Consider the following 23,989-nt stretch of genomic DNA (forward strand, 5'->3'; position numbering starts at 1 on the left):
CAATAATCTGTGGTGAACATTAGTCCTGTTCAGGCAATGATGATGGGTCCCTGTCCCTGAGAACAAATGTCCAGATCAAGTTTCGTCACAGATGGGACACCTGAGTGGCTCAGTGGTTGAGCGTCTGCCTTTGGCTCAGGGCCTGATCCTGGGGTCCTGGGATCGAGTCCCACATAGGGCTTCCTGCATGGAGCCTGATTCTCTCTCTGCCTGTGTCTCTGCCTCTCTCGTGAATAAATAAATAAAATCTTTTAAAAAAAAAGTCTTGTCACACATGAGCACTCAACTCAGACCCCAGGTCTCAATCCTGATTTCTGAATAACTCAAAATCCACAGCTGAAAACAGGAACTGGTACACAGATTTTGTGTGTTCACCTGCCCTGCCTCAGACTCATGAATAGTCAGGCTTCAGCTCCCTAAACTTATTTTACTGTCTTGAACCCAGACCATGCATCACACAGCTTTTTCTCCTTGGTCCTCCCTTCCCTCAGTTTACAATTACCTAGATGCTTCGGTTGTGCCTTACTATCTTATCCCTGGCCCCAGTTTATCCTTATACCTTACTCTGGCCTGTGCAAAGAAGACAGAATAATAGCTGGAAACTAGGGACACCTGGGTGGCTCAGTGGTTGAGCGTCTGTCGTTGGCTCAGGTCATCATCTTGAGGTCCTGGGATTGAGTCCCACATTGGGCTCCCCTTGAGAAGCACGCTCCCCCCTCTGCCTATGTCTCTGCCTCTCTCTGTGTGTCTCCCATGAATAAATAAATAAAAATCTTTTTTAAAGTAGCTGGAAACTAATATTTATAGAGTATATCCTGTGCTCTAGGCTTTGTGCTAATAACTTGCTGGGGGTAACTTTTTTGATCTGCCCATTCAATAAGAAAGGTGCTGCTATAATCTTTACCACACAGATAAGAAGTTGCCATACTCCAAAATGGGCCAAGGGATGGTGGGATTATAAAAAGGCATCTGTGAGTGGAAAGACCAAATGAAGGAGGCTCTAAAACTGGGGCTAAGGAGTTTGGGTTTGATGCAGTAGGCACTGTGGAGCCATGTAAAGTTCAAAGCAGAATATATTTCTATATATTTCACTCTAGCTTTTATCTCTGAGTATTTGGTAGATTGTAATACAAGTTTGCCTCTATCCTTTTATTTACCACCTCTATTCTATTAACATCAGGAAGAAATCTACACCTACATGTCAGTGTAGCATGGAAAAACAAAACAAACTAAGATTCCGGAATGGCTAGCTAAATTGTGCTGTGACAATTTGGCACGATGCTAAGTTATTCAAGACAAAAATTATGTATTTGCATTGATGAATGACAAACAATAGCTTGGTGAAAATGTAGAACTCATGATGGTAAATGCAGATTTCCCCCCTTATGGTGAGGTGCTAAAAGAGGTGTTTGTTGTGTACATATAAAGGGAACTAGGAGAAAAGAGCTGAACCAAAGTAGTGGCATTCCATTATAAACACACATTTCCGGGTTTTAAAATGTTAATGCTATTCTCAGTAGGTTTTGATAATGACAGAAAATGTGAAGGAGAAAAACACATTAATCCAGCAGAGATCAATGGACTAGAAGTCAAGGTGAGAGTAAGCAGGCGATCTTGCCAGCAGTGAGTGGGGCACTGGATTTCAGGAGGGGCAGTGCTGGTGATAGATAGTGAGACATGCAGACAAGGGGGCATCTAGCATCTACAAGAATACAGATGAAGGGAGATAGAAATTTTACAAAGTCATGCAAGATTTCTAGGCTAAGGCTGGAAAAATGTTAGTGTCATGTGTAGAAGTCACACTACTCTAAAGAGAAGGCAGATTTCAGATGAAGATAATTATGATGTTAAGCTTTCTATACGAGGAGAGGGTTATTACATTAAAACATCATTACAGTGAAAATCTAAGTGTATGTGACCCTGGAGTCTTACTGAACAATTACAACTGGAGCATCAGATGACTCCGTGGCATAGATTTAGAGATTCACGTTGGTGGGCCTAACCCATTCTGAGGACTTGCTCTTTATAGCTAACGGAACATTTTTTTAAAAATTAAATTTGGATGTTTTTATTTGGTATACTCTCACCTCCCCCCACTGAATGATACCTTGGCTTCACAAATTTATAGTATTTGCCCAGGCCTGAAGGCATGCGATTTTACAACCTAGGATAATCCCTTAAAGCCACACAAGTGAATGAGTTAGCTGCAGAAAAAGAGGTGGAAAGGATATAGAGAGTATGTGAACAAGAGGACCAAGGCCAGGAAGCCTGTAGCAATATCCAAAGAAAGAATAAGTCAGAACACTTGTCTTAAAGGAATTCTAGAAAGCGATCTAGATATAATTGGGGATGGGGCAGAGGGAATAATCAGTAATATGGGAAAAAAAAGAAAACCCTCAAGAAAACCACAATATTGAGGGGGCCTATTCAATGACAAGAGATACCAAAGACATGCATAGACACAATCTCATTTCAGATGACAGAGGTGGTGGGAGGGGTGGGATAGGTGGTAACTTAAAAAAAAAAAAAAAAAAAAAGGCATCCAGGGAGACCGAAAAAGGGAAAAAGAATCCTTTTGGCATCAATTTTTTCCTAGGCAGCATAAAACACAGAAAGATAGAATTTCTTTACAAAGTTCAACATAAATGTACTACTACACAATCCAGCATTCCCACTTCTAGGTATTATCCAATAGAACTAAAAACCTATGTTCATGCAAAATCTACACACAAATGGTTACAGAGGCTTTACTCGCAATCACTAAATACTGCAAATAACCCAAATGTCCTGCAACAGGTAAATGAACCAACGAACAATGGAACATCCTACAATGAACTACTATTCTACAGTAAGGAGAACAAACAATTGGGAGGAATTTGAAATGTATCATGTTGAGTAAAAGAATACAGATTGAAAAAGTGACGTAGTATGTAATTCTATTACTAGGACATTCCTGAAAGAAGAGAACAGATCAATGCTTGCCAGGGATTGAGATGAGGAGAAAATGACTACCAAGGGTCAGCACAAGGGAATCTTTTGGACCAAGTTTGATAGTGATGATTGTTAAATAGTTTTAACACCTGTTTCAACTCAGAACTTACACATCAGGAGTGAATTTTACTTTATTTCAAATAAAAATACATACATACACACACATATATATAAATAATACATCAGTTTAAAAATAGAGATTATAACATGACAGATAAGTGACCAATAGAAGAGCTAAAGTTAAATTTTACTAGCAAAGTTTGAGGAGGAGGGGATAGGAGGAGGTAGTATAACTTAGATTCTGTACTTTTCATTGCAAGGAATCAGTAATATTAAGTAGATGATTTTTAAAAAAATTAGTGGTGGAGCATATCCTTTAGATTTGTCAATGGAAAGAAATTAAAACAGAAATGGTTGAAATAGTTATAAGCGAGTGCAATTTCTGTGACTAAGAAGCTGGGGTTGGGAGCTTTTCTATTTCATATCTTCCTCTACCATTTGAAATACTACACGTGTGCATATTGCTTATAGTTCATTATAAAATAAATTTCCAAGTTAAATTAATATAAATATTCTCAATATAAAAATATCTTGATTTTTTTTTTTTTACCAGATCTCATATTTTGGGAGAAAAAATAAAATTTAGAACTGCATCCTCAGGCTACATAAAGGTGAGAATTTCATTTACAATATAAGAAAGCACCATAGGTATCCTATCTAGTTTCATACATAATACATCCAAAAGTACTGAAATAACATAAATGTTAATATATAAAGTGAACATTAGCTGTTCAGATTCATTATATTTCATTATATTTAGTAAACATTTAAATTTCTTTCACGATAATGCCTTAATGAAATATTTTCTTTTTTTTATGAAATATTTTCAAAGAGATAATTTCCTGTCTTTATATTGATATAGTGACATAAACAGAAATATTCTATGGTGACCAATGAGCCTACAAAGTCATCAATGATATTTTCATCTTCAGCTAAAATAAATCAATGAGTCTACAACAGTGACTCCTGGCTGGACCTATGCTAAGACTTTTCATAGAAAACCATCACAGAGGCTTTGGGGTTTGAACAGAATTTGACAGGGGGAAGACTTAAAGAACAGTCATTGAAAAAAGAATGTACTCCATACAAGAAGGTTTTTAATAGCTTCTTATATATTGTAAGAACTCCAAAGTGCCGGTATGTGAATGCATAATTAGGTAGGTGAAAATTCATTACAGAGTGAATTTTGGTTCAACTTGACAAGTGAAAAACTTTCCCATGGCTGCTTTTGAGAAAATTATTATACCTCCCTTTCATCAGAATGTTGCCAATTCTGCGTTTCTGTCAATAGCATTTAACCTATATCTTTCGGTAGCCTGTCTTCTACTTCACTAAAGTAACGGAGACCTTCATTTAAATTACATTCCTACTAACGCACACAAGACATACACATATAACCTCTCACATACAAGAGAACCACGGTTTGCATCCCCACCATTGTAGCCATGCAGAAATGCGCCACCACATCTCCTGCTACAGTTAGCATGGGGATAAATGACCCCAGCTCTCATCCCCTGCATCTCCCATGTGCTCAGGTCATGCTTGTCCCAGGTGTCTGAGAACGATGGAGGTACTAGGGCCATTCCTGCAGGGTATGCGACTCTTCTGGTATGTGACCTTAGGTCATGGAGTTCTCACCGGCCTTGTCCAAACCTTATTAGAACTACCTTGCTACCCCAGACTCTTTCTACCCAATCCTCCTTCCCCCTCTCCTTTCCCAGCTGTCAGATCAACAACATGGTCTGAAGGTCTGCTGGCCGACCCTTCCCCCCTCTACTTTATCCTTCATGTGCAGCTCTCCCAAAAAACTTCTTGCACCTTTAATCTATCTGGCATCTATCCCCTTAGAGGATTTGAACGGACACACTCGCTCTGAAGAAATGGTAAGCTTCATTCCTCACAACCTCAAGAAAATCTGGGCCCCACGGTCTTTAAAGAGAACCCATCATCCCTAACATTTATGTAAATTAGGAACAGATTTAAACAAGTCCCCAGGCTTCTATGGGGATGGCTTTTCTGTTATGTGATGCATAATCTCTCTCTCAGCCTTTTGTCACAGTCTCCAACCTGGCCTTCTCTTTTTGTAATCATCCTGTCCCACCACCTGAGAGAGGAGTGGTGAACCAAATCTGAGCACTGTCACTTAGCACTCTGCGCTGGGTGCCTGAGTGCTCTTATCAGGAAAACTATGGTAATAGGGTACCTCATTTATAATGTTATTTTAAGGACTTATAGTCAAATATGTGTATGCAATTCACTTAAATTACGCCAGCCAGGTGGCAAGTCCTCTCCACATTTGCTGTCTTCATTATCATCTGTAGTGTTACAGTGAATATACAGCTAATTTAAAAAAATTGACCAAAGAATACACATTCCCAGTTAAATGATGAAGATCTAATGTATGGCATGGGGATTATAATTATTACTGTATTATATACTTGCAATTTGCTAAGACAGTAGATCTTAAATATTCCTCCCACAAAAATGCTATGGCAACGATGTGCTGATATGAAAGTGTTAGCTAGTGCTACCGTGGTGATCGATTTTATAATACATAAGTGTATCGAAGCAACACCAACACACTGCGCAACTCAAACTTTCACAATGTTAGGTGTCAGGTGTAGCTCAATGAAGCTGGAAAAAAAAATCCTGACTGGGAATATGGTGTAACAGATAAAGCATGAGATACAGAGTCAGAAGACTTCATTTTAAGTGGCATCTCGAACTTGTGACCTTGAATCTGTGACCTTGAATATGTCCTTTAAGGTTTTGCAACCTCACTGGTACCTGTCTATTATTACATAGTTCTTGTGAGGGTCAGAGGAAAAGATCTATGGGAAAGTACTTTACCCACCAGAAAGGACAACATGGAGAAATTACCAAATAGAAAACGATACACAGGTATCAGTTAGTTAGGTTCACGTAGGGAAGCCTGAATTCCTGGAAATCCTGAGGATCACAGGGTTAAATTTTTATATCCTAAATACACTTTAGACATGCTGCTTTGGGATTTGAGGATGAGAGGGAAGCCTGCTCCTGTTTGAGAACACACTGATGATGGGTAGAGAGCCACTGAGTTTCAGAGGCCCTGCCTTTGGGGGAAGTTGGGAAAAAAGTGGTTTTTTTTTTTTTTTTTTTTTAACAGAGCTAGAGCATGAAAAATTCCCAGATTTGAATGCCACGGCATATGTAATATATGTAATGGCTCAGCGATGTGTGTTTCTAAAATCAGCTTCCCTTTTTTCTTAAACCCACCTTTCCATAACCAGGCAGCCTGCTGCTGCATCAGGAATTTACTGCTGTGAGCAACCATAAACATTGCGCTAATGGCAGCGCTGCCTGAGGATGGACATTCATAGTGCAGTGTGTGCAGTTAAAGGCCACAGACGATATTTTCTACTCTCTGCACACCACAGGGCACACACATTATCATCTGATTTAGCATAAAGGTCCTTTAATAATTATTATTATTAAAAGCAAACAATCAACTCCACAAATCAAGAGCTCTTTTCAAACATGGGTTCTAATCTTTGTTTCCTCTCAGATGTATGGTTATTGTCCACCTGGAAAGGCCCCAAAGTGATAGCCAGAAATCTGCCACCACCACCCCTTCTGCTGTTCCTGCCATCGTATTTAATTGTGTTTGCTCAACTCGAAGCCAAACTCATATGCAGTATATTTAGATGGTTAAAATAGCATAGCATTCCTCTGTATTCACAGATTATTTTCAACACCACAATTCTTGGGAATTAGTCTGGAATAAATAAGGTAAAGCAACATAAATTTGTTCCAGTGACAAAGAAAACAATATCAAAATGGCAATCTGGAGATTCGCCATGAATGAAGGAATATACAGTGTCCCTTCTGGTGAACTCTCCTGCAAATGCAATCACTGTCTCATTTGCTAGTCTGGATTTATTTTAAAGTGAGTGAGAAAGAAATCAAGAAACTAATAGTAAGAAACTGATTCAAAAGATCAATGTATGATCACTATACTTACTCTTACATAGCATTAAAGGTAAAGGCGTAGAACTGATATATATGTTGATTTTCTGAACCTCTAAGGAGCCTTTTTTTCCCCACAATGGCAAACTTTCTAAATTGAAAAACATCTATCATTAATACATATTCAGGATCTCTCTCTGAGGTCTCAGATACTATATTTTTTTTTCCCAAATGCGTTGAAAATCACAACTTTACAAAGGCTTGTTTGGATACTTTTGTCAGCTAACTCTACCTCAAATTTTTCAACTTGTATTTTTAGTATCACTTAATGAATACTAACCCCATCATCCAAATGTCAAAATATTTCTGAATCATGAAGTTAAGAATAGACCTTGTTGCTAAACAGGTCAGGACTTGAACTGGATCAATTAACTAAAAATAGAGACCAGGGTTCCATGCTTTTAATCTGACCCAACCATCACATAATAATAAAATCAGGAATTTTTAAACATACAGAGAGCTTAATTAGATTTTCATTTAAATTTGGAAAATGAAGAGAATGAACATGCACGTTTTTTTTTGTTTTTTTTTTTTTTACTTAAGATTTTCCAGAGTATAATTTTCATTTCTACATGACTATTGATCCAACCTCACATTTAGAGAATGCCAACTCTGTGCTTATCTGTCAGGGGCTAACTTTTTCTCTGTACTCTATTTCTCATTTGCCTGTTAATTAATTCAACAAATATTACTCAAAATCTCTTGCATGCCCAATGGATGTTCTAGGTACTGAAGACACAGTTGGAGTAAGACAGGTAAGGTGCAATTCTCATGGAATTTATTTTCCACCCTGGGAAGCAGGATTAGGAGACAACAACCAAACAGAAAGTAAGATCTCAGAGACTGGTAACTCATTTAAGACAGTACAGGAGAGTAGAATGCCCGGGTGACCTGTAAGGTAACTTTAGATGAGTGATAAGGAAAGGCTTCTTTAAGGAGCTAACAGGTACTCCAGGTAGACAAGATGGCAGCAACCATGGGAAGAGCTGAGGGAACAAAGGCCTTAAAGGCCTTAAAATGAGAAAGAGCTTGGAGAATCCCAACAGGAAGAAGACCATGAATTTAGAATATCATGAAATGCGGAGAAGTGTTTTGAGATGAGGCCTGACAGGGAGCAGAAGGCACATCAAGTACTCAGGTTGCCACTTTAAGATCAGGTTGCCACTTTAAGGGTGCCTGGGTGGCTCAGCTGATTAAGCATCAGTCTCTCGGTTTCTACTCAGGTCAAGATCTCAGGGTGGTGGGATTGAGCCACGAGTTGAGCTCCCGGCTTGGCGTGTAGTCTGCTTGGGGATTCTCTTTCCTTCTCTCTGTGCCCCTTGCATTCATGCTCTCTCTCTGTCTCTTGCTCTCACTCTCAAGTAAATAAACCTTTACTTGGGAGTAAAAAAAAAAAAAAAAAAAAAAGGATTTGTTCTGCCTTTGGAATCATCACAGAACCAGCTTGAGTAACAAATACCAGTATAGTCTCAGATACAGATACTGTTGATATCACCAGGTGATAGTTTTTCATATGTCTGCACTGTCCTTTACGTGGTCATCTCTTAAGTATCTCCTGAGTGGCTCATACAGTTCTTAGACACCTGTCCCCCCTCAATGAGCCATTGGCCCATTGCCTGATTTCTGACCTGACATTTTCTGAGTCTTGTTATTGGTTTAAGCCTGGAGGCTACATAACCTCAGTGTCAAGTATAATCTGACTTCCATCTACCACCACCAGCTCCCTGATAATCCTTAATGACCTTTATTGTCTCCCTACCAGAGGAAACAATGTGCTAGAGCTACTACTTTTCTAATTATGTGTAATATTTTCAACTTTCAAAAACATTGCCATATCCTTTAACGCTCTTGATTATGTCAACAGTTTCCATGAAGTAGATGTATAAGTATTAGTTCATTTTATCTTCTTTTTTAAAGATTTTATTTATTTATTCATGAGAGACCCACAGAGAGAGAGAGAGGCAGAGATACAGTCAGAGGGGGAAGCAGACTCCATGCAAGAGCTCGACATGGGACTCGATCCCTGGACTCTAGGATCACGTCCTGGGCCAAAGGCAGGTGCTAAACTGCGGAGCCACCCAGGGATCCCCATCTGTTTCTTTAAAAGACTTTATTTGAAAGAGAGAGAGAGGGAAAGCATGAACAGGGTGGAAGGGGCAGAGAGAGAAGCAGACTCCTCACTGAGCAGAAAGCCCAACACGGAGCTCCATCCCAGGATCTTGAGAGAGTGACCTGAGCCAAGCCATCCAGGTACCCCAACTTCACTTTAAAGATGAGGAAATCTTGGGGCACCTGGGTGGGTGGCTCAGTCAGTTAAGCATCTTCCTTCTGCTCGGGTCATGATCCTGGGATCCTGGGATCCAGTCTCACATCGGGCTCCCTGCTCAGCAGGGAGTCTGCTTCTCCCTCTGTCCCTCCCCCTGCTTGTGCTCTTTCTCTCACTCTCCATCTGCACGCTTGCTCTCTCAAAAAAATAAATACAATCTTAAAAAAAAAAAAAAAAAGAGGAAATCCAAACACAAAGAGATAACTTCTATAAGCTAAGCTTACAATAGGGACTGAGAACTCAAGCATCCTACTTTCCCATCTCCATCTGGTTCTGGGCGTGAGAGAGGTCTGGCTCACTTCAGACTTGGGGTCTTAAGAGAGTAAGTCCACAGATGGTCTCCTTATGATATTAAATTTGAAGACCAGGCACAAAAGCATTTAGAAGGTGAATAGAAAGGATTCCCTTTCTCAACAATTTTCATGTAAATGTATTTGAGTTCAATGTTGTTTATAACACCATGTCCTCAGACAACACTTGCAGCCCCGTATATAGGCTTGACCATGGTGCAGAGACAGATTAGTATAAACATACTGCCAATTACAGACAGAAAAAGAGAACAAGTTTAATTGCTGAGTTTGAGAGAAAGAACTGAGCATATTCAGCTGAACTGCTCTAGGTTTTCTGCTTTGGCTCTGCCTACCTCCTGAAATGACAATAGTATGCAAGAAATATCACTTTGTTGAGGTAAGGGAACATCTGTAACTTTTTAACATCTGTAACTCTTACTTTAAAGTTCAGCGTCCTGTGATTTCACTCTCAAATGTATAGTTTTAAATAGCCATGTTGTCAGAAATTCAATGCACTACTTAAAAAAATAAATCAGCATTTTCAAATAAGTCTGAACAAAAAGGTCTCTTAGAAAAAATAACAGAAGTGATTTCCTTAGCTGTTCAATTAATCAAGGCCCATAAATAACGTTCTTAAAATAACTGGGAAAGTACTAAAAAATAGTTAAAACTCTGAAGTGTCCTCATCCTTCTAAGGTAGATCAGTTATGTTCATTCCAGCTTGTAGTATATAGTAGTTTGGAGTAGGCTGCTTTTCATACCCTTCTTTAAAGTTCTGAGGTTCTTATTAAGGTGATAGTCTAGCTGTTTCTATTAAATATTCATGACCCTTTTCCAAGAGAACAGTTTTGAACTGTTACTTCTGGCTAAATTTGTGGGAGTTCTTTTCTCCCACGCACTCTTGAATGTGCTCTCTCAGGGACAGAGACTTAATAGCCGTTGTCCTAATTGAAGTATATCTAAAGTTTTTACACAATAACAACATGCGATTTTGTTAAAAACACAAATTCACCTCAAAGTGAATATTACACATAGCAAATGCAGAAAGCTTTGAAGGATGTGTTGCCCCCAGAGTACCATTTAGTGGATTGGAAGCAGCAATTCACAGCTGAAAACTTAGTAAAATAGAATATAGCTAATCCACATGAACTCAGTATTTTACAGATAGCAGGGAAAAAACTGACTTATCTTTCCTAGTTTGTTTCCAGATAGACGTTTAACATCACATAACTTCTCCTTTTACCCTACCACCACCACCACCACCACCGCGCCCCAGCTCTGGGGGACTAGTGCATGAACAGAGCGTATTCTCAACTACTACCTGTCAGGTGGTAAGCTTGCTGGGAGAAGGCCATGCCTGATGGGAAAGCTGGACTGCTCAGCTTTGTCCATGATAGGAGAGCTCCATTCAAGGGTGAAATATTAAGAACACCATTGTCACCACACATTTAAATGAAAAATTTTACTGGCAATTAAGCTGCCCTTTTTTAACCTCCATTTGGGAAATTACAGGATATTTTTCCCTCTTGATATTTTCTGACATGCACCTGGATTTGTCAAGGGTGACTTGACGATTCTAGTACGTCGTTATGATCTTTCAGGAAAAAATAGTATTTAATATTTGTATCAAAAAGATATAGAAATACTTTCTACATCATACAGATTATATAAAAATAATCGTCATACTGAACTATAAGCAAACAAATGATACTTGAGTATAAAAAAGTGGCACACATATATATCTTAGGTGAAAATGTCATACTAGATAAGAGAAATCCAATTTTTAAAGATTACACCTTATTGTTTTCAATGAAGACTTGAAAGTATTTTAAAATCCATGTTAATAGATCCAGAATATAAAGAAAATATTTATAGTTTTGTGCAAAATAAATTACATGTGCAGGTTCCCAGGCTAAAAGCACATTACCATTTTATTAGATTGTTCTGGAGTGTGTATGTGTGTGTGTGTGTGTGTGTGTGTGTGAAATAATATGTAACTTAAGCTATAGCAACTAAGTGCCAATGGAACTGGCTTCAAAGCAAAAAATTCAATCATGACAGTTTTACTTATATGTTTCCCTGATTAGACTGGTTGATTTGGCTTGGCATTTTGTATGCATTCATTAAATTATCACAAACAAATACAAAGTATTATAATGACATCCAACCTGATAACTTTTGGTGTGTACAATGCTGAACTATTACATACACAAAGTCAAACATGTAAAATTCAGACAAAACCAACTAATTTCACGTCATAAAATTTTACCTCCTATAAATACTTACTATGGAAAAACAGTATTCTAAGTATACTTACATATATGACTCTCTCTGTATATCTATCTCTATATATATCTCCTTTTCCCCCCAACCAGATCCCCCAAATCACAAATCTCATTACCTGTTTTTGAGCAGTACACTGAAGGTCATCTTATCCAGTACCAGATAATTTGGCAGCAACTTTGACCAATTCCAGTTCCATTTTGTGATGGCTGACTGTTGATAAATGAGAATACGCTATTGTTAGTTATTAATCAGAGTTAATATGATCAGTAAATTAAAGCTCCAGCTGTGATAGACTAACTAAGAAGGAGGGGGGTCCAGAACAAGGACTTAGACAGATAACATCAATCATGTCCACAGAAGAAGGTTTTTATTCCAATAAGACAGCAATTAATTTATAAATCCATTTGGGGATGTAGTCATTATTTATAAAAATATAAATCAATTTCTTGAGTCGTTATTCTTCCAAGTGCTAATGGCATTTGCCCAACAAGTTTCCCTGAGAGGGTGACTCTGAAAAGAAAAGTGAAATAACTGGTAACTTTTTCATATATCAATTTGTAGTTTTTATTTTTTAGTATCCAGAAATTCTATGAAAAAAAAAACAGATTTAGAGGTGCTATGACTCAAATTACAAGACACAGCTTAGTAAGAGTATAATAGTAATGTTACTTTTGGTTAAGAAAATGCTTTAAAGGGGAAATTAGGGGGATCCCTGGGTGGCTCAGTGGTTTAACGCTTGCCTTTGGCCCAGGGCGTCATCCTGAAACCCTGGAATCAAGTCCCAAGTCAGGCTCCCTGCCTGGAGCCTGCTTCTCTGCCTGTCTCTGCTCTCTCTCTGTGTGTCTCTCGTGAATAAATAAATAAAATCTTTAAAAAAATAAAAAAAAATTAAAGGGAAATTAGAACAACCTGTAAATGTAAATAATGTTCTTTTATTCTCATTTAGTAGGTAATTTCACAACAGAGTAAGGAGAAAAATTACTGTGAAAGATAATCTCATAATTCAGAATGGAATAAAACATGCCATTTACTTAAACGAAGTGAGGATAATTTAACAGCTACAAAGATTATTTATGGTTTGGAGCAATCTAATGTGCAACATAGAAAAGCAGCCAATACACTCAAAACTTACATAATATTTTTGGTTTCCAAGTATTATAGATGCTTGTATCTCTTAAAACTACACAGTTTTGATAATAAGAGTCCAGGCCAATGTTTAAAATCCTATAAGAACTATGCCCTGTCACCTGCTGATTAATGGAGCACCACAATCCTGTCGTAGAGCAGGAGAATTCTGTCCCAGGTTGTCAGCATTTGAAGGTCTTATTCTACAGTATTGATGACTGTAGACTAGGGTTGTAGCAGGCATGGCAAAAATATTATCTGCATCCCGAATTAGGCTATTGTTTTAATTCTTATTTTCCTCAGAGCTCTAGGTCAAGCAATCCTTCTCTTCTCCCCTGTTAGTTCAAATAGCCTGTCAGGAAGCTCTTCCCTTTTTTATTCACCAAAAGAATAAATAAAGCAAAAGCAACTTTAGATTTCAAATACTTTGGCTTAGATATGATCTTTTCAATGTGACGACTGAAACAGGTAGCTTAAACAATGCATCATCTGGCATTAAAAACGTGTGGTATTTATCATATTACCCGTATTCCAAATATCCTGACGTTGAGATCATTTGCAAATTCATTTGAAATGCAGGAATATGTTTAGGGTTATAAAAAGGGAAATTTACCTCATGTGACTTAAAATAGGAACTCAAGGCTTTGTTTATAATTAGTTGTCTACTCTTATTATTATTTACCTTAAAATTAGATAAGTTCATAAAAATGGCAAGGTGTTCTTTGAGTGGGTGGGTAGGCAATGGGGGTGGGCAGCAAGGGAGGAGACCCTTATGAAACGCCTGGTTTTTCAGGCCTTCTGTAGACACAGTCGAACAGATGTTCCCTCTGCCCATGGCAAACTGACCTGGTCAAAAGTTAAACTATACAGACCAAACATATGCATCAGTTTGACAAATAGAAGGTAAAATAACTTTTTCAAAGTCAATTCACGCAGACCAGATAAATAAGAACAAGGCCTTTTGCTTCTTAGCCAAAAAAAAAAAAAAAAAAAAAAAAAGCTTATAAGTATTCAAACACAAAGCACCTTTTTCCTTTATTGGTGTAAAAAAAAAAAAAAAAGATCACACATTTCCTATTTTCCACATACCTGAACTAGCATGTTTTCACTAAATGCCTTGTACACCTGGAAAGGGTTAAAGGCAGAAGGCTGATCTTCCACACTCCTCAAGGTCATCTTTAAAGGTCTGATGGGTAATGGCTTTTCCTTCGAACCATTCATAGAAAACAGCTGTTCTTTTAAATATTCCTTCAAGGGGAAAAAAAAATTACAAGTCGTGATGGTGGGAAGCATATATTCTCTTTAAAAATACACTGATCAATATCCAAATCTACTCTTTTAGCACATTTGCTAGATTACAGCGTATTACTTGCCTCAGGACAGAATACATTTTCAGAAGAAACACAGCAGAATACCAATCAGCACTGCAATAAACCCATCAAAAACAGGTTCACCTAATATATGGGGTAGATTATGAAAGCATCTAACGAATTCTCACATAACGAATGTATGCTCGATACATCAGAATCTTTCTAATAGGCATGGTCTTGTCATTGGTTCGTGTGTCAACATGTCCTGTTACCAAAACTTCACTTATGCACGATTCCTCACGGTACAAGGTGGCTCATTCATTCACTAAGTGCAGTTGTTATCTACTGTACACTCAGCAGAGTGCGGAGTACTCTGATATTCCACTGCAAGCAATCTTTCCTCTATGTAGAATTAATTATAATTCAAACTCCTCAACTCTGTTTCCATGCTGCGGACTGAAAAATATCAAGGTTCAAATGAAGCTCAACATATGTAATTCCAAGCCTCCAACTGCCAGGGGCAGCCTGGGCAAAAAAGTCTATCGACTGCTTCATATTTTATTTTCCATTCATAAATAAATAAGGTGACTGATCCTAGTCTATTTTATTGGACTCTTTTTGGAACACGACAGTTTGAAAGGACTTCAAGTTTCCCATGTAAGCTATCAAATATTTACTTTTAATAAGTCATGCTAGAGATAAAATAATATAAATGTTCTCCTGATTTTCAGTATGTCAAAATCTAATTTTTTCCCTCAAGAGTAGGACTAGGTTGAGAACATTAGAGCTGAAAAGGACTTCAGAGGTCATCTGCAAAACCCTTGGTACTCAAAGTCTGGCACCCAGACCAGCCGAGTCAGCTTTACCTGGAAACCTGTTAGAAAAACAGAATCTCAGGCCCCACCCCAGAGAGAATCTGACAGGAAAACAGCAGGCACCCAAAAGTTTAAATAATTCTAGCCCACAGCACATTGGGCATGTAGCTCTGAAAGGCCACAGATGAGCCTTAGATCACAGGGGTGAGTAGTAGAGTCTGAGTGAGAAGCCATGTGTTTGGTCTCGCTTCATCATGCTTTTTTCCTGTGCCTCTATAATGTAACTTCCTGAGTAGGGAATGCCCCCTGTACCACTGTACTCCCCAGGCAGGGACATTTTAGAGCCTCAAATCCTAAAAAAAAAAATAAAAATAAAATAAAATAAAGAAAGAAAGAAAGAAAAGAAAAGAAAAGAAAGAAAAGAAAAGAAAAGAAAGAAAAGAAAGAAAAGAAAAGAAAGAAAAAAGAACCACTACTTAACTCTGATAATCATTTCTTTAATTTGCTCACTGTGGACCACATCTCCTTAGATTAATTCTATAGCATCATTCACACACAGAGACTCCTAAGTATCCTTGGATGATAATAAAATCACCAGAAAAAGAACGTTATGCCTAGATTTAGGTTTTTATACAGAAATAAAATTTCTCTCCGTCATGATTTCTGCAAGTAAAATTTTTAAAAGGAATAAAAGATTCTAATGAGAACACCTGCTTTATTTTTGCTAATCACAACCTGTGTCAACTGATTTCCCCTTACATTGCTACATTTGGCCTTTTTCTTGTTGGTGGTGTACAATTCGTGAAAGATCAAGTGCTGTGCTGCAAGCTGGGAACACAATGGTGTTTTCTCCCTTGTTAATTTCTCTGACCTCTCTACTCTCCGGGCACTTGTCACTACCCCTTCTAAAAAAACTGGATTTTTTGTGTTGTCCCTTTAACCGTACGTACTGGGATATTCTCTTTAGAAAAGATATGTTCTTCTTTGTCCATCCTTTCTTGAACACCCTCCCTGTGCAGTAACATTGAAGCTTATTTCTCTACCCACGTTCCTGTGTTTTTCTCTGAAAAGCTCCACCAGTCCTTTAACCTCAACTCCCACACTCAGGCCACCAAAGTCTCTAATCACAACCTCCCTCATCTTTGCTTGTGGCCAGGTTCTTCAACTACCTACTAGACTTATCCTCAGACGTCCTCCCTTTATCTCAAAGACAAACATTCTTAAACTCATCTCCTCTCATAACTTTGTTATTACTCCATGGCACATTCTTTCATCCTTGTCCAGGCCTGTACCTGTGAATGCGTCTGCATTTATGCTGCCTTCTTGAAGCATATTTAGCAGCACACCTGAAAACACTCAAGACTCCTAGCGCTACTCAGCAGGAACAAGCTTCATGGAGCATTTCACCTACAGCGTAACAATGCCTTGGTATAAAAGCAGCAGTAAGCCCTACTCTGAGCACTTAGCCTTGTGTCTTTACTGAGTCTGTGGTAGTAGTAGTTGTTAGTAGTCACAAGGCAAAGGGCTCACTACTTTCTCTGGTTTAGATTCACTTCCCAGTAGGCCTCCTTCCTCCCTTGTCATGATGTTTGTCACTCAGCACAATCAGCAAGTACTTAGCTTGACATCCCACGTGATAACCACCACAACAGTAAGTGTATTCACCTGTTATGAAAGAAAAATCGTAACTTAATTGATCAAAATGTAGGCGGTGCCCCAGTGAAGCGTTTTACACACATGAGGCCTCACAGCAGACCTGCTCAGAGCCACTGCCTCAGAGGTCCACAAGCTCTACTAGGGGAGAACAGCCTTTCGATTTCCTGAATAGAACAGGTGGCTGACAACCAGTAAATATCCAACTTAATTTTCCTTTTGGGTGATTGCTGAGCTTTTTCATGTTAAGGGCTTTTTAAAAAGTGAACAGTCTATCAGTTTGGCAATCTCTCCCAGCCGTTACTGTTCTCAGGACTCCTGTACCACCAGTTTCCTAAAAATCTGAGGGTAATCCTCTTGCAACATCTGTTCCTCAGTAATCACCATGGTTACTTAAGGCCATCTGGGTGGCCATGTGGACCTGCCAGTGAAGACCATGACTTCGCAATGGTGGTCTTTCAGTTAGCCAAGGTCAGGAGCTCCTGAGTTCCCCACATAGAAACCCTAAACAAATTATGAGGGATCATTAGCAAATGTGAATAGGTTGTGTTACCAGCTAACAATTATATACTGAGATCCAGTGCCTCAGGGACTGGACCATTTCTCATAGCAACAAATCCCTCACATCCTTCTCAGGCGATCATTGAATGCACTATTCGATCACCTGTTTATTGACTGATTAGCTCTAGGAAAGCCAGGAAACAAAATTTCCTTGAAGCAACTTTCAGATAGATGGTAACGGAAAGAACATTTATATAACTGAGTTGTAAAAAGCTGTGCTAGAATTTAATTCACTCCTTGGAAATTGATGGTTTTTAAGGCCTACCTCATTGAGCTAAAACACGATAGCTTCACATTATTCATATTATAGAATTTTTAGTATTCCAAAAAATAGATTCATGCATTTGCAAATAAAAACAGAATTCTAATGTAGGCACAAACGCTCAAATTAAAAACCTGATGAAGTTAGCAAACTCGTATTGTTTCAAGTCCATAGCTGACAACCTGCTCTTTACATTTTTCTGCTCAAACAAAAAAATGCCAGAGACATGCAAGGTCAGAGGCTTAACCCATCAGACACGTAGACAAGCATGACATTGGCTCTAACCAGCGTCCACGCATTAATGTGTTTTCTTGGCTTAATCTAGCTGCCCCTGAATACGGTTCAATATTCTTCCGAAGTTTTCTCACTCTAAGAAATCCACGATTTCACCAGACAGGTGTGAGGTCTACAGCAGAAGACGTCCATCTCTCTCCAGAAAATTCATCATTTCACAAACAGCAGATTTGAACGCCAGCCTAACAGTCACAAACACACAATTCCCAAACTACACGTCTAGTCTCTACAATTCAGAACTGAACTGAGTTTATGAGCCGTGTTATTGTTTCAACCATATAAATAAAACCTACATTGTTTCGGTGAAGCTTCGCCTGTACAAATGCAGAACAGCCGGGGCTGAATAGATTCTATTAATAATGCAATATTGAGTTTGGTATTGACTTTAAGAAGTATTATCACCTCCTTGACTAACCCTTAGCTGCCAGCAGACGCTGCCTCAGGCCAGTACACACCTAATTGCTCGGTAAAAAGGCCGTTTCCCTACCTCATTGAGCCGCATGATGTGATAAATTTGCCGCAGGTACTCGCTGCCACCTGGTTTGTGGCAGATATCCAGGACCATCATGTTTATTTTCTGCTCAGTCAGTTCAAGAGCACCATCTCCTTCTTCTAAGGCTGTGCTTTGCTCTATTGTCATAAACGCACTAAGTACAAAGAAAGCACATAAGTATCAGCGGTGAAGAATTGTAAAGATGGAAAATAATCAAAGAGATTGAGTGTGCAGAGTTGATGTAAATCTCATATTCAAAGCACCATAAAGACCGCTCAAATAGGTAAGCTTTCCCAAACCGCCCCTGCGCAGAGAAACAGCGCCTCAGAACCAAGCACCTGAAAGCATTTTAAAAAATTGAATCGTTTCTTTTATTTTTTTTTTTTTTTTTTTTTTTTTTTTTTTTTTTTTTTTTTTATTTATTTACGATAGTCATACAGAGAGAGAGAGAGGGGCAGAGACACAGGCAGAGGGAGAAGCAGGCTCCATGCACCGGGAGCCTGACGTGGGATTCGATCCCGGGTCTCCAGGATCGCGCCCTGGGCCAAAGGCAGGCGCCAAACCGCTGCGCCACCCAGGGATCCCTGAATCGTTTCTTTTAAAACAGTTCTTTATTGCATTTATACTCCGATCTATAAAACATTTTCCCATTACTGCAATTGTGGAAATTGCTATAATCATGGGATGAAAACAAAACATTTCTTTTTAAGAACATGTAAGAAATAATTTGTATTTTCTCTTTGAGGATAAAAAGTATCTTTGATGCCAGAAATAGCTTTGGTAGTCTGTCTTTTGTAGATGCCTCTTTACACCTGTCTTAGAACACATTAAAGACTAATTAAAGTGTCAAAAGGGGGAGCCTATTATGCTAACTATAGGCTGGGTGCTTCCTGGCAGTGTGCTTACCACGGGGTGTTTTAAATTGGCCTTTTGACACTTGTTGCCTGTTAAAAATATATGGTCCCTCTCCTGTTTCTTCTTGCTGAGGATACCTAGCAGAAGTCACTACCCTGATGAGTCAGGAAAAGGGTCTCTTATCACACCAGGAATGTGCAACTTCCATTTGTGAGACATTTCTAAGAACAGATTCCCTTGTTATTGATTTTAAATATTATTTATATAGTGCTGATGAATGACATACTTTTTTTTTTTTTTTTTTTTTTTTTTTAGAATTCTCCAGCTATGTCAGAGCAAAAGAAATCATGATATCCAGGGGACCTCATATATATCCCACACTACTTTTCTTATTACAGTTGCTACTAGGATCATGTTAGGCTTTGCAATCGGAGTATTTTTAAGAAAAGGCATGGTTTTCCACTGTTCCTCGGACTAAATGAAATTTACTGTGGTGTAATCAGCTATATACTGCAGTTCATTACTGAGATTTTGCCGTGATTATAAAATTAGTTCTGCTAAGAGTCAGTGCCGCTGACCTGAAGACTGAACCAAATGATACCCAGCTGCTGGACATTAACTTTTATATTGCTTCCACATGTAGCTTCAAAACATCTTTCTTAAAAAAAAAAAAGGAACTTTACAATTGTATAAGGCTTGCTAAAAATAAAGCAACTCTTACTCTGCGACATATTCATTAATTAGAGTAAATCTTTAAACAAACAAAAAAGACGTTGCAATAAAGGAAGTTTGTAAATAGCTTTTTGAAGCTGCATACAGGTTGCAAGCAAGATTTCTTGTCAGGTTCTGTAGAGGCTGACATTGAAAAAGTTGAGGCCCTCTGACAAAAGAGTGTCTCAGTGTCAGCCCCTGAATTGTATCCTTTCCTGTCCATCACTGTGCAGGTGAAGCAAATGATTGGATTCAGTCAATGCTATGATTAATGAGTTCCTCTCTGGATTTGGGACTGCCTATCAATCATGTCATTAGGGAGAATGTGCCCTGAAAGAGGCAGACCTTAGCCAAGGAATAACTGCATTAATCTTAATCTGTATATGCACCCAGCCAGCCAAGTCAGGGTCACCATGATGAAAAACAATAATCTTCAACTCGACAAATTACTTTGCAAAGACAGGCATTTCTTTACTTTTTGGGCTGTGTGTTCTCCAGAATCTAAGTTGACTGTTTACAGCTTGAGTGTTACTACAAAGTGAAGGTTATTTTAATGAATAGTAATGCTTTCAGGCACTACAGCTGCCACCTTTCCGCTGCAGATCTTTTCACAATTTCTATAAAATCAAAGTTAAATCTGAATGTAAGCGAAAGAAATCGACTGAAATCATATTGTGTAGTTCTGAGATCATCTTTGCGGAGAATTAAAATTTCAATTATCTGAACAGAAGCACTATTTTAGTTTATATGGTTACATTCTCAAATTTAAAAACAATTATGATAAACCCAAGGCAGCTCTTCACCTAGACACAGACATCAGGATTTAAAATACATTTTTGTTATGGTATAGATCTAGAAACTAAATGATCATCAGTTTGTGAGAAATATATAGAAGTTCACTTGTAGAAGAAATAATCAATCTGAAATCAGAGTCAAGAAGTACATTCCTATAGCACCCAAATCTTGTAAGAGATAACCTACTGTGAGTTAAGAAGTCAAATTTAACTGTTTCAAATAAATATAATAACTGCAAATCTGAAATCTATATATTGATATTCAAGAAACTGAGAAAGACATAGCATTATGTTAATTACATACTTACATAATACACATTCAGGAACTTTGAGGACTGTAAAAACATTTTTTTTTTTTAAAGATTTTATTTGGGAGGCTGGGTGGCTCAGCGGTTAAGCTCTGACTTTGGCTTAGGGTGTGATCCCGGGGTCCTGAGATTGAGTCCCAAATCGGGCTCCCCGCATGGAGCCTGCTTCTCCCTCTGTCTATGTCTCTGCCTCTCTCTCTCTCTCTCTCTGTCTCTCGTGAATAAATAAGTAAAATCTTTACATAGGCAGAGGAAGAGGCAGGCTCTTCATGGGGAGCCAGATGCAGGACTTGAACCCGGGATCATGACCTGAGCCAAAGGCCGACACTCAACCACCTAGCCACCCAGGTGCCCCCTGTAAAAACATTTTAAGGGCAGCCCCTGTGGCACAGCGGTTTGGCACCACCTACAGCCCAGGGTGTGATCCTGGAGACCCGGGATCGAGTCCCACATCGGGCTCCCTGCATGGAGCCTGCTTCTCCCTCTGCCTGTGTCTCTGCCTCTCTCTCTGTGTCTCTCATGAATAAATAAATAAAATCTTTAAAAAAAAAAAAAAACATTTTAAAAATCAACAGTTCTTCATTTTGGATGCATGTTGCAACACATAGCTAATCAGCCAAATATCAGCTAGACAATTCTCTATATAGGAGGTGTTCGATGTGTTGATGTTGTTTATAAGGAATGTAAACCAACTTTTAAGGAAAAAAAATTATTAATGGATTCTTGTATGAGGCCTCAGGTATATAACTGAGACACTACTTTACACTGATCTTATTGATAAGGGGACCCCTAAATCAGAAATATCATAGATTTAATTTTATAATCAGATCCACTATTTGTATTCTTTTTTTTCTCTCTTTATAACCACTGCCGTCGAGATGATGATATCTGGCCTTAATCTTTTAGTCATCGGATTAAAGCCTGTAAATTGGTATTGAATGCAAATATAAAGATTAAAGAGGCTGCTTTCAGAGTTACTAAGCATTTGCCCGATTGCTACTGTTATTCCTACCCACAGGACACCCCAGAAGTAAATTTCTGGAAGTCAGTATGACAAGACCAGGAAAATCATGATTAGCTACATTTTCCCATTTGGAATAGTATGAAGTCATACAAATAAGTAAAATCTTTAAAAAATTTTTTTTTTTAAATAAAGTCTTACAGAAATTAACACAAACCAGTAAAGAGCATTCGTTATCATAATGCCAATGAGTGCAATGTATTTCAATAGAGTTTATAAACAACAAATGCTCGCTTGATGCATTTGTTACTAAGCTTGGTGCTAAGAACCTTATGAATCTTATTTAATTTTTCAAAACTACTCCATCAGCTTGGTATCACCACTGAAAATGAGGCTTTGAGAGATTCTATAGTTTGCCCAAGATGGCCCACTTACAAGGGATTTGTATTTGTCCATCTGATTCCAAAGCCTGAATTCCTTGTCACTACCACGTACTAAGGAAAGTAGCAACTTTTGGTCATTTTCAGGCAAGAAAGTTAAAATAGTATTTGCCAGCAACATGAAGAGATTGTAAAAGTATGGGGAACAGTGTGTGTGAGTGGTATAAAAAAGGGCTGGCTTGGTGATCTGTAGACCATATGAGCTGTAATACCTTTATCAATATCATGCAGTTCTAAACTGAAGACTAATTTTAAGACAGGAGTACTCTATGTACATATTTAAATTCATCAGGGACCCTTAAAGATCTTAGCAATACCACAAATCACTTAGCTCCTGGTGACAAACCTATGAGAAGGCTGACATTTTCATACCGAAACAGCTGGGTGTGTTTATAGCTCGAGTGTGATATGCCCCAGCTGCCCTATGGGATTCTTACATTACCAGATGAAAAATGTGTACCTTTTTGACAATCAGGTACACAGAAAGCAATAAAAAGCCTTTTATATCCATTAATTCCTTCTTAATTTAATCTCCATGCCCAATCCATTTATAAAATGCTCCTGGCTATCAACTAGATACCTGTTTGTGCACTAAAAAAGAATGAAACCAAATTCTCTTGGGTTTAGCTCCCACTCTTTTTAACAGAAACCTTAAGATGGTGACTAAATAGGTATAATGTTAAAAAAAAATAGGTATTATGTTTCAGTGTGTCATTGGGGTTCAAATTTTAATAGAACAAGGAACGTCTAATAATCCAGTTTTTAATGGAATATTTATCTTTTTATGCATTCATCAAAATTCCCATGAAGTTAAAATAACCACTGTTGCCTATCAGTATTTTGTTGTTGTTTATTGGTGGTTTTGTTATCAGGAACATATTTGATGAAATTCAGGTCAAGAAAAACATCACTTTACCATTTGGTGCTCAACTTCCTTGCTTTCAACAATTGGCTCTCAATCCAGTTGGGTTTTTCCTGCTCAATGCTCTGTATGACCCTCTGGGCCATTTGATTAGGCCCACTTGTCTGCTTTCCCATGATGCTTTCCAAACACACACAGATTAAACCAAGTTTCTCTTTACTCCATCTGTCAAGGGAGGCACCTGTTAAAAGTTCCACAGTGTTTCCATCCTCAAATATCCGACATATAATTAAAATCAAGTTCCAGACAAGGAGGCTAGCTTTCTTCAATTCAACAAAGTTTTTTGACATTTTTCTCTCAGACAGAGAAAAGAAGTATTTAATTGGGGGAGGCAAACATGCAATCACCGTAGGTAACTTGCTGATTACAATAGATACTGCCTGAACAGCAAGCCTTGTGAAGCCTGGGGAAGAAAGGAAAGAAAAGGTATGATTAATATTAGCATATGCATTCCGTCACTGGGTTGTTTTGAGTGTTGCGTGGGGATGTCTAATTTTTGTGGAGAAAATTGTTGAGAAGAGCAAGTA

The 23,989-nt window shown here is 38.3% G+C and overlaps 1 protein-coding gene across 1 annotated transcript in view; it reads right to left on the reverse strand.

The window, feature by feature from the left end:
* Nucleotides 1-23,989, reverse strand: part of KIAA0825 (KIAA0825 ortholog) — a 391,927-nt gene that overhangs the window by 173,535 nt on the left and 194,403 nt on the right. Inside the window, exons 17-20 of the mRNA XM_055312867.1 lie at nucleotides 23,457-23,865; nucleotides 18,466-18,625; nucleotides 14,173-14,331; nucleotides 12,074-12,168 (exon numbers count right to left, since the gene is read on the reverse strand). Of these exons, the coding sequence (XP_055168842.1) occupies nucleotides 12,074-12,168; nucleotides 14,173-14,331; nucleotides 18,466-18,625; nucleotides 23,457-23,865 (823 nt within the window). The remainder of the gene's footprint in view (nucleotides 1-12,073; nucleotides 12,169-14,172; nucleotides 14,332-18,465; nucleotides 18,626-23,456; nucleotides 23,866-23,989) is intronic.

This window comes from Nyctereutes procyonoides, unplaced genomic scaffold (genome assembly GCF_905146905.1).
Source record: "Nyctereutes procyonoides isolate TBG_1078 unplaced genomic scaffold, NYPRO_anot_genome, whole genome shotgun sequence".
Taxonomy (NCBI): domain Eukaryota; kingdom Metazoa; phylum Chordata; class Mammalia; order Carnivora; family Canidae; genus Nyctereutes; species Nyctereutes procyonoides.